Here is a 15,906-nt window from a genome sequence, read left to right as displayed (position 1 = left end):
GCTGTTTCATTTGGCTTAATGAGATTTTGACAAAGCTTTCCAAGACATCATTTGCCTTTCATAGCCAGTGCTACACACACACACGTGTATGTGATTATGTGTGTGTGTGTGTGTGTGTGTGAAGCACTGCTTAACATATATTTGAGAGTTCAAAAACATCCTGGAAATGCATCAGCCAGAAACTATATGGAAAGTTTATTACCCAGCATTCCCTCCCATGTCACCTTTGCAGATGCTGAATGAGCGTCACGTGATGGTACGAGTGGGTGGAGGATGGGAGACTTTTATGAGTTACCTGAAGAAACATGACCCCTGCAGAGGAGGAGAAGGAGAAGGAGGAGCAGTGCTGGCAGGTAAATCTGAGGTCAGGCTCTGTAAGGACAAACCAAAGCCACCCAACTTGAACATCTCACCTGACAGTTACATGGTGGTCGGAGCCCATTATCGTGGCAAGAAGTAACTGCCTCCGGCTTCAGGTGGCAGCGGGAACTCTCACCTAATCAGAGCAAAGTGTTCAAGGTCAGTGATTCAACACAGCTGACGTCCATTTTACCTCAAGTTAAAATACAATCCAACCTTTTCTCCTTATACACAGATGTGACTGTTCTTATAGCTGTGTGAAGTACGCAACTGACTGTGATTACAAGCTTACTTAACTCTGCGTATGCCACAGTGCGTTAGGAGGCAAATAAATGGCAACAATTTTATCAATTCACTCGCTTTCACCGCTTCCTGCTGCTGCAATTTGTGCTTCAGCAGCTTTATTTTGAGCTGTAAGAAATTGCAGCGCAGATATTTTTGTCAGCGCACCATCTTTTGGATGTACATCATTACTTCCATATATACTTCATTGTGAAACACTCTTTCAGGAAAAGGTTTTTTTTGGTACTCTATGCAATAATGTGTCTGGTGTAAAGTCATGTTTAGATTTGTGCAGTTTCTCAAGCTCACAATGTGTTTATGTTTGTTTGAACTTTTTTTTATTTTAGACATCCACATTCCTTAATCATCTGTGTATTTGAGTTTCATTGGATGTTTGCCTGTAATTAAACCTTTTTTCTAAAAAAATATGTGTTTAAAATAATTGTAACTTTTAAAAAAAAATATAGACTTGATTGCTATTGCAAGAACTAAATAAAAGATTTCTTAATGCTGCTTCATATTTACTTACTTCTCACGTTATTTGTATGTTTTGGGCCTTTTAACACAGATTTACTCATCCAAGTCTCTTTAAAAAAAAAAAAAAAGCAAAGACACAAAATGTTAAGTTCTCCCTCTAGGTGGCACCATGTCCTCAGTGACAAAAGGCCAACTGCCGCCGTGGTGATTAGTTGGGGAAGTAATGTGTCAACACTGGCGCTATGATGGTGTCCTACCTTCCTGGACATTCATCTCTTAGCTGGACCGTCTGTTTTCAGTTCAGCTCCAGAAAGCACCTCTACCCTACAGATTTAACAGTACAAAACATCTTGCTGCCTCAGACAGACGAGGATCGTCACATATTAAAACTTTCAAGATAAAGGTGCTTTTTTTGTCTTGTTTTTTTTTAAAAACAGAGCGATTCACACATAGCTCTGCAACTTTGGAGGGCAGAACTGCAGAGTCCCGGCACAAACACAAAGACAGAAAGCAACAACATGTTAATAATTACATGTTTTATTTCAGTAAAATAAACTAATTAAAAATGGACACACTTTTTCATATATTGAAAGAAACTAACTGTAATGAGATCATGCAAGGCTGTAATGTCTGGCTTTTGTTTTTTGTTTTTTTTTTATCCCCACGTAACATCTGCAGTGGATGGAACCAGTATAAATGTAGAAAATAATAGCTGTGCTACTGAAATGAGAGCCACTCTTAATGGTGGCATTTTCATGGGTCATCTCTCATTGCACAGAGTACTTCTCTAAGTTTCTCATGAAAGTTGGATTATACAACAATTTCCAGTATCTTGTTACACGGTGCTCATCCGTCCTCTAACGTTCGTTGTTTTTTGTTTTTTTGTAATGCTTTGTAACTCTTGCTACTGTGTGCTACTGTTCTTTTGTTTTGAGTTGATGACAAAACTTCAGCTTCAAAACACAGACACTGCTTTGTGTTGGTGTTCATTGAAATTTACTATTTGAGACATGGGGGGCTGGGGGGTGGGGGGTAGCTGTGTGCTTTCAAAATGTATCTTGTGTTATGTTTTGACTGCACACATGCAGTGGTGGCAAAAGTCTAATTCCTTCCCCACCCCCATAATACGCAAAAAAGAGTTGTGTGCAGTTGTGCTTCAGTCAGAACAACACATTGTACTTTCACCATGTACATATACATTACACTTCACTGCTTACAGTATATTACTGTGTTTCAGTTTAAGTGCAAACTTAAAACTTCATTAAAACACCACACAGCGTCGCATTCTGTCAGTTAGCAGTGTAGCGAGCATAGATATAAAAAATTTCCATATTTATAGTATGCCCTACTTTCAGGTGGAAACATTTCCACATTAAGAGCCTCGGCCGATTGACCCTGACCTCACAACACTGTATAAACGCGGACTCACAACAGGGTGCTTGTTACATGCTCTGATCATCTTTTGCTCCCTTGTGTGACCTTGCAAACAAATATAGTGCCACCAGCTTAAGACTTCAGGTTCACTAAATCATGAAACGCAGCAAAGTGCAAAGATTCAACAAGACACTGGCGATACAGTTTTCTATCATGCCTCAGTTCATTTCCTCATTGATGGTGATGGTGAAATGACCAAACGTCACACACAGTGTTGTTAAGACACTATAACACCTTTTTTTTTTCTAAGAGAGTTAATTGACATAGCTGATAGAATATCTCATGATTCATCTCAGGCAATCAACACTTATAAAAACATCATGGCTGTAATATTCTTGTATCATGTAGTCATGGATCGTGGAGGTGGTGAGTTTTGTCCTTTTAAAATATATTACCTCTAGTGACTCGGGAACAAAAAATTACAGCGTTACAAAAAAACAAAACAAAAACCAAATGGCTTTTGTGGGTTATTCTCGCCCAGTAGTGTTAACAGGGTGATAGTTTTTCCTTTTATATTTAACAGCTTTAAGTCCTACACTTTATTTTCAGACATTTTTACATTGTCCAAACCATGTTGCACACTATGGAATATGTCATTTTCCAACTTAATACAGAAAACCTGGTGTATTTCAAATCAAAAATAAGTTTCCAAGAACGCATTCTTTAAATTTGACTTCTTATGGATACTTGTCATTTCAAGTTTTCTCAGTCTAGTTATTTTCGATGTGTAAATTAAATAATTCAAACTGAATGTGTATTTGCAGTACAGCTCGAGACACATGTCTAGGCATATGTTGCTGTAGGTGCTTTGTTTTGACCTCGGATTTGGAGGTGTAAGACAAAAATGAAGAATTCCTCTGTTCCTCTCACACACAACAATGTGTAGTGTACTGTTTTGTTAGCTAGTACACAGTACATTTGCATTTTACTGGTACAAAATATATTTTTACTAAAATGATCAGTCATTGTGTGAATTCCAAGCATCACAGCCTTCAACAGGATTTTTTCTACTTATAATTTTGTTCTTGTTGTTGTTTTCTAAAGATTAACATCCATATAAAAAAAATTGTAAACAACTCTTAAATTCACAATATGCATTTGATTGCTGGACAATGAGGTCCATCACAGAAATGATCTTTTATTGTGCTCCTTTCCTTATATTAAAACTAACATTGCAGGATATTAAATGATGATAGTTTGGCCTTCCACTAATGTTTGATATAGTCTGTTATTGTACTTAGTACAGATGAGAATTCTGTGTGCAGATTGTGCTTGTATTTTTAGTGGCATCACTGAAGTTGCATTTCTTTCTCTTTTAAAATTGCTTAATTCGCTTCTATTCAGAGAAAAGAAGGACTGGCCAATATGAGGTTAAACAGCAGAGCAATCAAATACCTCCTCCATAGTTTGGTTTAATTTTTCTTGCTGTCAGGTTATGATTCAGCCTTCAGCAAACACACCGGTCTGTCAGATCCATGACAGTGCAGCAGATGCTGTGTTTCTTTTACTCAGATTTACCTGCTTACTTGCATTACTTTCACTTGGTAATCGACTGAACTCTGCCGGCCATCACTGCCTCTGAGCAAACAGAAAACAAATATTCAAAATCTACTTTACACAAACAATGATCTGGATCTACACTGAGATGCATTTGTACATATATAATTGTCAAAGAAGCGTCAAACAATTTGCTCTGGAAGGCAAAAATTTTACTTCTGTGTATTTTATCATACTGACCGCACTGCTAGACCCAGTATAGGCTGTAGACGTGTGCCCTGGGGCTCATGTTTGATATCAGTTAGTGTGCTATACTAAAGATAGGCAATGGGCAGTCAGTGCCAAATTTTTTTCTTCTTCTTTTTTTTTTCCATTACGAACAGTAACACAGCACACTTCACTCGACTGACAGAGGAATGCTGACAGGATGTTCTGGCCTGATGTTTGTTCCTTTTGCTGGATATCTCTCATGATTCATCCATAGTAATTGAGCATGTGTGGAAAGGCTGGTGTGTGTCTGTGTTTGTGTGTGTGTGTGTATGTGTGTGCTTGTGTGTAAATGTGTCTCTTGTGTGGGATTGTGTGTGGCTTTATGTATTTAAGAGAGCACCATTTTATGACAATTTCTCTTCAGAGAAAACAGTCACCATTAGATCATCATAAAGTCAGCATTTCAAAAATCAAAACCAAAAGAAAAAAAGTCTTATTTGTGCTATTAGAGCCATGTCCCAGTCAAACATTGCTGTGGGTGTCACTCTTGGCCTTTACGGAGGTCCCTCGGGGATTTTCAAGATTAGGTGTGTGAAATTTGCCGTTACTTTGTTCCTTCTGTCACAACTCAGGCACACTGAACACTGAAGGGGGATGGCGATGCTGAGGGTGTTGTGAGATGGTGATCAGACAAAAACTGTTTCAGAGTTAAACATCAAGGTTGGAAGGGTGTGTTTGTGCGTTCGGTGGTTCAATCGCTTCACAACGCCCCTGTCACACGGTTCCGTTCTCCTGCCTCGGCTTGTGGATGGTTGTGCGAGTGGCAGGCGTACTCAGGGATGGAGCCAAGGTGCAGAGGAAGCCAGCCAGCAATGTGAGACCGAGGCCCCCCCAGGCACAAAACATGGACCAGCCATAGCCATGGCTAATGTCTTCAGGGAGGCCATACATGTAGCGAGGATAGCGGGATAACTCGAAGTTGATTCCTGCCACACATGTGCACAATGAGATGATGCAGCATGTTCCTGTGTGAGTGGAAGAGAACAGGACTGGTTTACATGGTTTTCAATCGATTATTGAATTTTTACATGTACTCTGCATCTTACTGCAGGATGAGAATCATGTTACTGCGGGACATTGAACTGTTATCTCATGTTAACACAAAGGTGCTCTCAGCTGTCATCAAATAAATAAATAAAGTGAATAAAATTGGATATTGCATGCATGCATTCGTGTGTGTGGATGTGGGCATATGTGCTCTCACAGTACCTCCCATGAGAAAGAGTAGCCCAGCTACATATTGCATGAGGTCATGCTGCTGGCAGCATCCCAGCACTCCAATGATCCACCCGAAAAGAATGATGGACACAGCCATGCCCACAAAGCCAGCTGTCATTCTTCTTAGATCTGCAAGCAGAAACGAAAACTTCACCGAGGGAATCGTAACTTACAGACACTGAATACTAAAGCTAAAGGCTAAAGTATTATCATTACTATTATTGAATTCCTTATGTAAACACGTTGCATCACTGAGAACAAGATCTCTTTTTCATGACACACCTGTGTGCAATAACATAAGTGTAGACGGACTGCTAGACAGGCAGAAACCTAATACAAAGAGACATTATACATGGTCATAAATTATGAAAAGTATTTCCCAGGGTAGATATAGACATGTAATGTTTTAAAATCATCCAATTGAATAAAAAAAACAACAACATTGCTTAAATTGTTTGGTTGTTGTTGATGGGGTTTTCCCTTTTTTAGTCTTTCAGTTTTTCCAAACTGTGTGAACAGGAAGTACAGCTAATATTAAAGTGTCATCAGACATCGTGCAGTAGAGCCTTGTAAATAAACTTTATACATTGCTGCTCTATTTGCGAGGCAGGAAAATCGCACTGTGTTTCACAGTTAGAACAAAGATACAAGAAACACAGGAGAGTAGGACAGTAACAACTACTCTGTGATAATAGTTAAGATAAGCATGAGTCAAGAGGCAGGCATAGAAACAATATCACCATGATAGTGTAGACAAAACTATAGATTGTACAATGATGTTACTGGGAATACAAAAGTCAAATCCCTGGAGTTCCACAGCAGCCTTAAAAGTGAGGCTAGCACCTATCCAATCAACAATTTCATGTAAACTAGGCTACATGCTAACTTAGAAATAAAGTTACCAATGAATGTTTACTTCTAATTGTATTATCAATAGCAAAGTTGTGACGGAACCAACTGGCTGTCCAGTTTCGTCTTTCAGAGGAACTAATATTGTAGTATGCTATGATATACTTACTCGTGTGTCAAGGATTTAACTAATGGCAATAAAACAACTTAATATAGATCAATATAATATTCAAAAATCAGAAATCAGTGAATTCAAAGCTCTAACTGAACTTTATTTCGTGCTAAACTATCTGGTTTTAGACAGCTTTTTCTGCTTTTTTGTGTTGAAACAACCTGCTGTGTTAGAAGAGGAAGTGTTTTAAGACATCATTACGTAGTTTCAATACACAGTTCTTTCTAGGAAATAGTCTTATTTTCCTCATCTTCTAGATAGATCCACACAGTGAAATCAAATGAGGATCCCACTGTATACACAAATAAAACTAATTCAATCGGTTAGTAAAAATAATTACATATATAATTAAACAATTCAAAAAAATTGTAATGCATTAAAATGATATCACTTTTACAGAAAACCTTTTTAAGCCAGAACCATGAAACAGTTGCCAGAAAATTCTAAACTTTGATAAATGAAGTGTTCAGTGAGCCTTCTAATAGCTAATGTAAAAATTTAGTACTCGTGCAACAAAATACAACGAGAATAAAAATGGAAAAATATAGCAAGAACACAAATAACAAGAATAAATGCAAGGATGTATTTTTAACTCATCTTAACTGAACATCTCTGCATTACCAACGCACTTGTATCACCCGTACTGAATATAAAACAACACACCTACAGGCAATAAGATAAAAGTAGTGGAACATGATACTGGAAATCACTACTGATGGAATCTAAGGTCTGGCAACTCACTATCTCATATTAACCTAAAGGTGCTCTCGGCTGTCATGAAGAACAGAAACTGAATAAAATTGTATTTCGTCTGCAGACTCATGTGAGGATGTGCTTTTCACAGTACCGTGATACAAGGATGCCAAGAAGTACAGGTCTACTCAAGGGTTTAAAGGGGAGGTTTAAGAAAAGAAGCCCCTGTGTTAATAACCCTGATAACCGTGAGGTCAGTATAAGGTCAGCAACACATTTACTATTGATAGGCAGCTATGTGTTGAAAGTGGTAAATATAGGTATTTTAATTATTCAGAAATGGATAAGTATCCACTGCGACGAAGCGAGCGTCTTGCTAAGGCTTATAGGTTTATAAAAGACTGCAGGGAATGACAGCACAAGGAGATTATTTCACATAAACGTTTCCAGCAAGACTGAAAAAAGACGTGGCTTTTGCAAATGCATTTGAAATAGTGAGGGGGGGAAAAGACAAAAAAAACATATTTATGTTTAATATTTCCACACTTATATCATCATATCTGTACTGTAAGGCAGCGGTCCCCAACCCCTGGGCCTCGGACCGGTACCGGTCCGTGAGTCGTTTGGTACCGGGGCGCGAGAGTTGAGGCTCAGGTGTGAAACGTATGGTTTTCAGGGTTTTTATCGGTTTTCAGCGTTATTTTGTTATCGTTTTTATCGTTAACTCGGTTTTCCTGGGTCTTTTCACGTGTTATGAATAAATCTTCTTTTTTTCGGTACCGGTACTAGTTTTATTTTGTTGTATTTATCCGCAACACCTTAAAGGCCGGTCTGTGAAAATATTGTCGGGCATAAACCGGTCCGTGGCGCAAAAAAGGTTGAGGACCGCTGCTGTAAGGTATAAGAACAGTATTTTGATTTTGGTGTTATACGCAGTTGTACATTTTTGCCATTATTTAAATTGCATTTATACAGTATGGGTACTTGTATGTATAGTTGTATCTTTTAATATTTGATGACATCTAGAAGGCAAATAAAAATCACAATAAAATGTATTGACAGAAACAAAAATGTCTATTTGAATTTGTTGTTGAATGTGTTTTCACATAATTTTTTAATAAAAAATCAGCAATCCATCCATCCATGCGCTTCCGCTTATCCTTTTCAGTGTCACGGGGGGCGCTGGAGTCTATTAAAATCAGCAATGATTTAATAAAAGTTTATAAATAAAATTCACATTAGCCTCTGGAAGTGCTCAAGTTACCTTCATTTGCTAAAACTAATTAATTTTGTCACTGCCTCTCACATAAAAATAGTTTCTGACATGTTTGAGGCTGACAAGAACTGACAGGATGAAAACACTGTTATGTGAACATGGCATCTTTCATCTAGTGGATCAATTTTAGTTTAACAAGCAGAGCTAATGGTAGTTACAGTAAAACTGTCTGTCGGTACAAAGAATAAATAAGAGCACAATACAAAATGTGTTTGTCTGTGTCCACCTGCCAAACTTATGTTCAACTTTTACTTCTGGTTTGGGTCTCCTCCACCTCCAGAGGGAAATATCTAGCTGATAAGCTGCTATATGTTCCACTGCCTGTTCCTATTTTTGTCTGCTATTCAGTGCTGTGCAAGCAAGTCTAAAGTGAGTTCCTTTTTCTCTGAAAACAGTGACACTAAATAAGAGAAGAAATGCGTGTTGATTCAAGTAGCAAAACAACGACTAAAACAGGGATAACTTTCATAACTAGCGTGGGTTAGTGGTAGCAGGTGTGCTGCTGTTTCTCTTTTTTTGATTAAATGTGCAAACATCCTTTACTTTCTCATGCAGCTCTGATTTTTCATTGGTGTTTCACAGGTCAACAGTTTCAGGACTTAGTAATAAATATTGCATGCTTGAGCTGTTTTTAGGGATTGTATGATTAAGAGCCTGTATGTGATAGTTATGTAGATGCTAAGAGCAGTATGATAAATCCAGAGCACTAATAGTAAGACTAAAGCAATCCTGTTGTACAAACAATAAAAAAAACACCTCTTTCCCTTCGACTACACATCATGTTGAGTATTGATATTCATTAAACAGAAGCAAATGTGATTTAATGTGAGAAAAAAGTGAGAAAGACTTCCAGCAGTTCTTTAGCTGGCAACATGGTGTTATTTTGATTTGGTAATAATAGAGACATTTGTTTGACGAAAAAAAGACATAGGACCCAACACAGTGCCTTGGTGCACACCAATGTCACTCAAAAACAAAGCCCATTACTAAAAAAAGATTGTTATTTAATTTTCTCTTTTTATTTTTTTAATTATCATTAAGCTAGTCTAGTAATGCTATGATCACACTAGGAAAAACAGTGGCTGGAAACTGTGTGAAATAAACTTCTAATCTTCATGCTTCAAAGATGTAGATTACATGAGCAAACCACTTGCAGTCACTTGCTGTGTGACTTTGACTTTGAACAGCAGTACGATGGAATTAGCCTGCTATCAGATTGTGATTGAATGGGTTCAAACTGGCAACGACATGCAATCTGTTTGTGATAATGCAGCAAATAATTGTGATAAATCAGTTAAAATAACAAATCTGTTTGCATCTACATAAACAGAAATCCACATTAACTTTAGTGTCCAGCCAGAAATTTAGATTCCCTCCAAATAGTGAAATTGTTGCTGTAGATCAGCAATTTCAAGATAATATCAAGAATGCCACCAAATGACAACCAGCTGAGTCGAGTATCCAATACAAAAAGAAACGTCACAGATGAGATGCACTTATCAGACTTGCTGAGTTAGACTGTAATGTTTTGGCAATCAGTCTGCTTGTATCGATCAGACAGCAATTATTTACAATGCCAAACCCTTTCGAGTCTGACCGAAATTCTTTGTAGAAAAAATACATGTGTATTAATGAATAACTCCAAAAACCAGACAGTCAATCACCAAACACAAACACAGCCAACACCAGCTCCATAAAGACAAAAACTTTAATACTTACGGAGTGCATGCCACTCATCCTGCCGTATAGTCTTTGTGATGTTGATGGGTAAATTTCGCGGTAAGATGGACGAAGAATAGTGATACTTGACTGGGATACATCTCTGAATTATGCCTGGCAGAAGAAAATGGAAACAGTTGTAACTGGAGGACAAATTCCTTTAATTCAAGTAAGTAAGAGGGTAACAAGCAAGAAAATTAAGTAAGAATTGCATTCTGAACCTTCGCCCTACTTCTGGGATTGTAAGATAATGTGTGTATGCAAACATGGTAGAAAAGCTTCTTATTTATTTTCCACCCTCACTGGGTTTTAATTTTCTGAGCTGGCCTTATTAACCTTGTTTTCCCAACCACTCCTACATTGTTATTAAGGGAGGGGATTAGGGAAACAATATGGAATATGGATTATTCCACCGACAGCCACAACTGTTAACTGTTCTGCCTTTAAAGTGAATCTATTTTGATTTTTGCATTTGGTTTTGGGAACCAAAGTCTATAATCCAGATCCTGCTTTTCATATCAGATCTCATATTAAGGAAAATTGTGGATACTTGGCAAGCCATTAAATGTCCCACACACCTATTGAAGATTAACATAAATTAATTTAGCTTCATGACTGGAGCTGTGATCAGTGAACCGGACTGTGCTTGACTGACGCCTCCCTGAGTCTCCTTTTTGCTTTGTTGTGAGTTCAAATGGGACAAATCAGACATTTATCACAGCTACGGCACAATGAGTTTGATTATTACTCGTAAGCATATCGGTGCCCGGCTTTAATCTGATAACGCAAGTGAAGGAATCTTTGAAGGTGTCACATATTGTGAAAGTCTAAGTCCAAACATCTATAGGGGTAAACTCTGTTCCACATATGCTGAAAAACTATGTGAACAAATTAAGATTTTGAACTCCTAATACTCTGTATAGATCTGGAAATGCATTTAGAAATGTTTGCATTAATTAAGAAAATAATCTCCTAGATGAGACACAATCAACTATTAAAATGCTTTGCAGCTTTGACCTTTCTTTTCATCTGATTCCGAGTGCAGTTCTGTAAACTGTCTCACTTAAAATTTGTGTTATTATCATTTATTGTTTGCCTTCAAGCAGGATGACAGAGTTTAATTAAGGTCACTTTAAATCTGACAGACTGGTTGACGTCTGATTGCACAGTAATCACATTTTGGCTGCTTGAGCAGGAAGTAACAACGTTAGCACAATTCTGATGTTCAATTACATACATTCGTGAGATCTAAATGTAATAACAGCGGACGAATCTGCGTAATGCTTCTGGTGTGTATTCATTGTCACTGTAGCGAACATGCCAATGGCAAAGCAGAGCTACTGCAGCGAAGACAGACATAGTTTGGTTTACATGTTATTATTCTCCACATAATGCTGGTGCTTTATAGCCAGTGACCATTATAAATAATCAGTTTTCTTCTATGCCATCTGTACCACTCTTTGCACAAAACATGATAAATGAATGTGAAGCTATAAAACCTGAAGTTAAAGATGATCCTAAGACTCAGGCAGGGCTATCTAAATGGAGTAATAAAATCTATTTACTTAGACTGCATACAGTATTTACTTCTGCAGGCACTTATAGTAAATACTGTAAGTTCTATTATGCTTGAAATTGAGCCAATTCTAATCTGCACCTCCGTTCTTGCTGATAAGAGCTCAGTATGGTAAATATCCCAAAGGCATGGAGGCTAGTAGCAGCAAGAACTTTTAACATAAGTTAAATGTGTTTAGTCTGTCAATATGCATAGTGCAAGATGTGGACATGGTCTCATGAACACAGCTCATAACCAACATAGTAGTGCTCGTTTAAAACTCAAATGTTTTAAAAAGAAACGCAGTCCAGTTAAATAATAATACAAAGTACAGCCTGAAATAACCAGAACACTGAATCACAACCATTCAGAGACAAAATCTGAATAAGCTTCATCAGAGTTACTTGCTGCTGCAAAAACTACATCGCACTAATGTGTTTATGCCATAAAGTCAGCCTTTACAGGACAATGGGGCAATCAGTGAAACATTAACAGAACACTGAAATGATGTAAGTGCACTGCTCTTACAATATGATGATTTTTGAGAGCAGAAAAGAAAATGCACTGTAAATTATTCATTGGAGAGCCTGAAATCTTGTGTTATTCGTGCAATTAAATGGTTTTTAATTGTAAAATAAGTGGCAGTAGTTATAGTAGTTGGGGGGGGAGGAAAGTGGGAAGTATTATGTAACAGAATTACTGCAAGGTATCTAAAAGGCTGCTAGATTTGGTGTGAATTGGTTTCAGTACAGCATGCTGTGGCTAAATGAATGTTATTTACTGGTCTGTTTTAGCCATGCTGATCTACTTTTATTGTGACACTAACCAACAACAACAACAACAAGGACCACAAAAAGTCCCCCAGTTTCAGGACCTTACTCTTTTCCAGGTATGACATCAGGCCTGATACAAAGGTTTTCATTGTTGTTCACTGAAGGATGGCTGTGCACTGAGTTGTCTCTACTGTAGCCTAATATTTAAAGCACTTGCATTAAAGATTCAGCTTCTGGTGCACACTGAAATTGTTTTATTTATCATATTGACTATTACTAGACCGCTTAGGCTCTTACAGACAAGACTATCCTCTTGTTATAATGATATTATAGAGAGAGAGAGAAAGAGAGAGACTTAGCACCATGGACAGCGAAATTACCCGCTAAATTAAAAGACACAATAGATTCCAAAAGGCCATCCTCATGTTTTATAAAATGTCAAAGCAGAGACATGCTGATGTGAGAGGCCTCTGGATGGATGTGTGTGTGTGTGTGTGTGTGTGTGTGTGTGTGTGTGTGTGTGTGTGTGTGTGTCAGGCTAGGTGAGCTCATCGCTGAGCATCACGGCCTGGTGGTGCACACAAGAAAAGCCAGGCTCCAGACTGCTCGTGTTTACCTTTGTAAATGAGGTCCTCGGTCTCCGGGTCGAATCCTTCCCGGTGACATTTCCTCCAGAGACCAGAGATGGTGGAGTTAAACTGCCGGCTACAGTGAGACTCCATGGCAGACGCCCCGGCCAGAAAGTGCCGCTTCCTCCTGAAGACAGGAGCAGCATCTGGGCCGTTACCTTCCCTCTCCAGGCTCTTTGGAGGCATCTGGAGGGGGAGGTTGTGGCTCGAAATGTAGATGTAACCCGGGTCGTTTCGCTTACTGGCATAGTTTTTACACCTCTCTCGATGTCTCCTCGCGTCCGTCTCGTACCAATAATCGGTGCAAATCGCCATGGCGAGCAGCCCCAGCGCGCAGAGAGCCAAGAAGAGCCCCGTGCCCGTTAATATTTTCATAGCGGCCATCTTCCCCACTCGACGGAGAGCCCAAACAGTCGCAAGAAGGTTCCTCCGTGGCCGTGGTGATACCGCGTGAAATAAATCACGACGGCACTCACAACCTCGCGCAGTCCCGCGCTGGGAGCATGGTGCTGAAAGGCCAGTGATGTCCGGACTAGATGCTGCGGTCTATTGTTGTGGTACCCGGTGAATGCAATGTTGTTCCCACCATCTGTTATGGTACAGGAGGAGAGGGGATGGATGGCGACCAACGCTGTGAGGAGGAGGCAGGGGCAGTGATGTAGTTGCGCTCTCTCTCCTCCAGGTTGTTGCGGGATGGGGGAGCAGACAGAAAGCAGCTCTGTTGTGGGGGAGTGCTGGTTTTTAATGCTCGGATAGTCACCTTTTGCACTAAACGTGTAAAAGACAGGTGCTGTGGAGTCACAGCTGAGCAGTGTGCAACCGATCCTTCAAATTAAGAATCATCTACTTTTTTTTAATGTGTGTATTTATTGTTATTTATCTCCCACAACTGCGTTCCTGCACAGCAGCAGAAACGATGCACAGTGTAGAAATGATGTGACATGCTTTAAGTGATAATTGTTCTATACTGGGCTTCATAACTCAGCCATCCAGGCAATGTTCACGAGATGGCTGCCAGCTGATACACAATCACATGTGTTTCAGAAGCGAGTTCCAACACAATAAAATTTGTTTCAATAAAGGCACAAATAGAGCTATATATATTCGTGTGTCTGTGTATATATATGTATACTTGTGTGTATTGCACGTATGTATTAGATAATGGTCCAGCAAGAGTAAATCTGTTAAAGATTCATTTACTCTATATTGGGCCTCTGCTTTGTTACAGAATAGTTTACAATCCCAAAACATTACTTTCCAGGACAAGCACATATTTTAATCTGGGCACCCCAGGAGAAAACATGTCTTGATGACATGATGACTTTAGTAGATTGAACATAGACTGAATTCCCTTAAGGCCTTTATGAATTAATATATATAATTTAAGTTGTAAGGCTCATTTTTTTCCCCGTAAGCAGAAACGTCACTTTACATTTTACTACCCAACTACCTATAATGTCGCATGTGCATGCCTCTTTTCCCTTCAGAATTCTCTTAATACTTCATGACATAGATTCAGCAAGATGTTGGATGCATACCTCAGAAAGTTTGGCCCACATCAACATGATAGTATGACCCAGTTGCTGCACATCCACGGGGCGAATCTCCAGTTCCACCAGGAGGCCATTTGAGTAAAGTCATTGTGTTCAAGAAGCTAGTTTGAGATGATTTGAGCTTTGTGACATGTGACTGGAAGCAACCATCAGAAGATGGATGTAGTCATAAAGGCATGGACATGATCAGCAACAGTATTCAAGTAGGCTGTGGAGTTACTCAGTTGGTACCAAGGGGCCGAACGCGCGCCATGAAATTATCCCCGACACCATTACATCCCCAACGACCTGAACTAGGCAGGATGGATTAGTGCTTCCACGTTGTTTACACTAAATTAAATTCTAAACCTGATTTCTAAATGTCACAGCACAGAAATTGAGACTCACCATCATCACCTGAGCAACATTGTCCAATTTGGCGAACCTGTGTGAACTTCCTGTTCTTAGCTGACAGGTGTGGAATCTGCAATGGGTTTCTGCTGCTCTAGCTCATCTGCCTCAAGGTTTGATGTGCATTCACAGATGCTCTCACACATGAAACCCTTGGTTCACTGGTTATTTCAGTTACTGCTGCCTTCCCATCACTTCGAGGAAGCCTTGACCATTCTCATCTGACCTCTGACATCAACAAGGCATTTTCACACAGAGAAACTGCTGCTCACGGGATATTTTCTCTTTTTCAGAGATGTCCCCAGAGACGTTCATGTGGGAAAATTCAAGCAGATCAGCAGTTTATGAAACACTCGGACCAGCCCCTCTGTCACTACCAAACATGCCAAGTTCAAAGTCACTTCATTCATTCCTCTGATGCTCATCTTGAACTTAAGCAGGGCATCCTGACCATGTCTTTTCCTAAATTCTTTGAGTTGCTGCCATGTGACTGTCTAACTGGATACTGCATTAACAAGTAGAACAAGTGTGGCAAAGTGGCGGGTGAGTGGATGCAGAAAAAAAACATTTCAGTGTAAAGTTATGAAACACAAAAGCTTTTGCAAAGCTTCATGTTTTGATTTGTCTTTTGTTGTTGTTTTTTTAACACTAAACAGTTAAATCCACTCTGAAAAGTGAAGTTATTAAGAGGACGGTGTAAACATCATCAAAATATTATGATTAACATCCATCTGTCACATATTCCAACCCCCCGACTCC

The 15,906-nt window shown here is 39.1% G+C and overlaps 2 protein-coding genes across 2 annotated transcripts in view; one reads left to right on the top strand and one right to left on the bottom strand.

The window, feature by feature from the left end:
• Positions 1–460, top strand: part of gas2b (growth arrest-specific 2b) — a 10,846-nt gene extending 10,386 nt beyond the window's left edge. Inside the window, exon 8 of the mRNA XM_005724362.1 lies at positions 233–460. Within this exon, the coding sequence (XP_005724419.1) occupies positions 233–460 (228 nt within the window). The remainder of the gene's footprint in view (positions 1–232) is intronic.
• Positions 461–1,658: 1,198 nt separating this feature from the next.
• tmem276b (transmembrane protein 276b) lies at positions 1,659–13,922 on the bottom strand. The gene is made up of 4 exons (XM_005724271.1): positions 13,192–13,922; positions 10,248–10,361; positions 5,530–5,667; positions 1,659–5,285 (listed from the first exon to the last, which is right to left on the bottom strand). Exons 1-4 carry the CDS (start codon positions 13,586–13,588, stop codon positions 5,035–5,037), a joined length of 900 nt encoding a protein of 299 aa, XP_005724328.1. The 5' UTR covers positions 13,589–13,922; the 3' UTR covers positions 1,659–5,034.
• Between the last annotated feature and the right edge of the window lie 1,984 nt (positions 13,923–15,906).

Source organism: Pundamilia nyererei, unplaced genomic scaffold, assembly GCF_000239375.1.
Source record: "Pundamilia nyererei isolate P.nyererei 1_Seehausen unplaced genomic scaffold, PunNye1.0 scaffold00011, whole genome shotgun sequence".
Lineage (NCBI taxonomy): Eukaryota > Metazoa > Chordata > Actinopteri > Cichliformes > Cichlidae > Pundamilia > Pundamilia nyererei.
This window is presented reverse-complemented; position numbering and strand designations above follow the sequence as displayed.

Bases quoted from the DNA above. Each gene is read 5' to 3' on its own strand.
- tmem276b (XM_005724271.1), bottom strand. From the start codon at position 13,588: ATGGCCGCTATGAAAATATTAACGGGCACGGGGCTCTTCTTGGCTCTC. The intron at 10,362-13,191 runs GTAAACACGAGC...TTCTTCTGCCAG, and splicing joins CGAGGACCTCATTTACAAAG to GCATAATTCAGAGATGTATC. The intron at 5,286-5,529 runs GTACTGTGAGAG...CCACTCACACAG, and splicing joins GCTACTCTTTCTCATGGGAG to GAACATGCTGCATCATCTCA.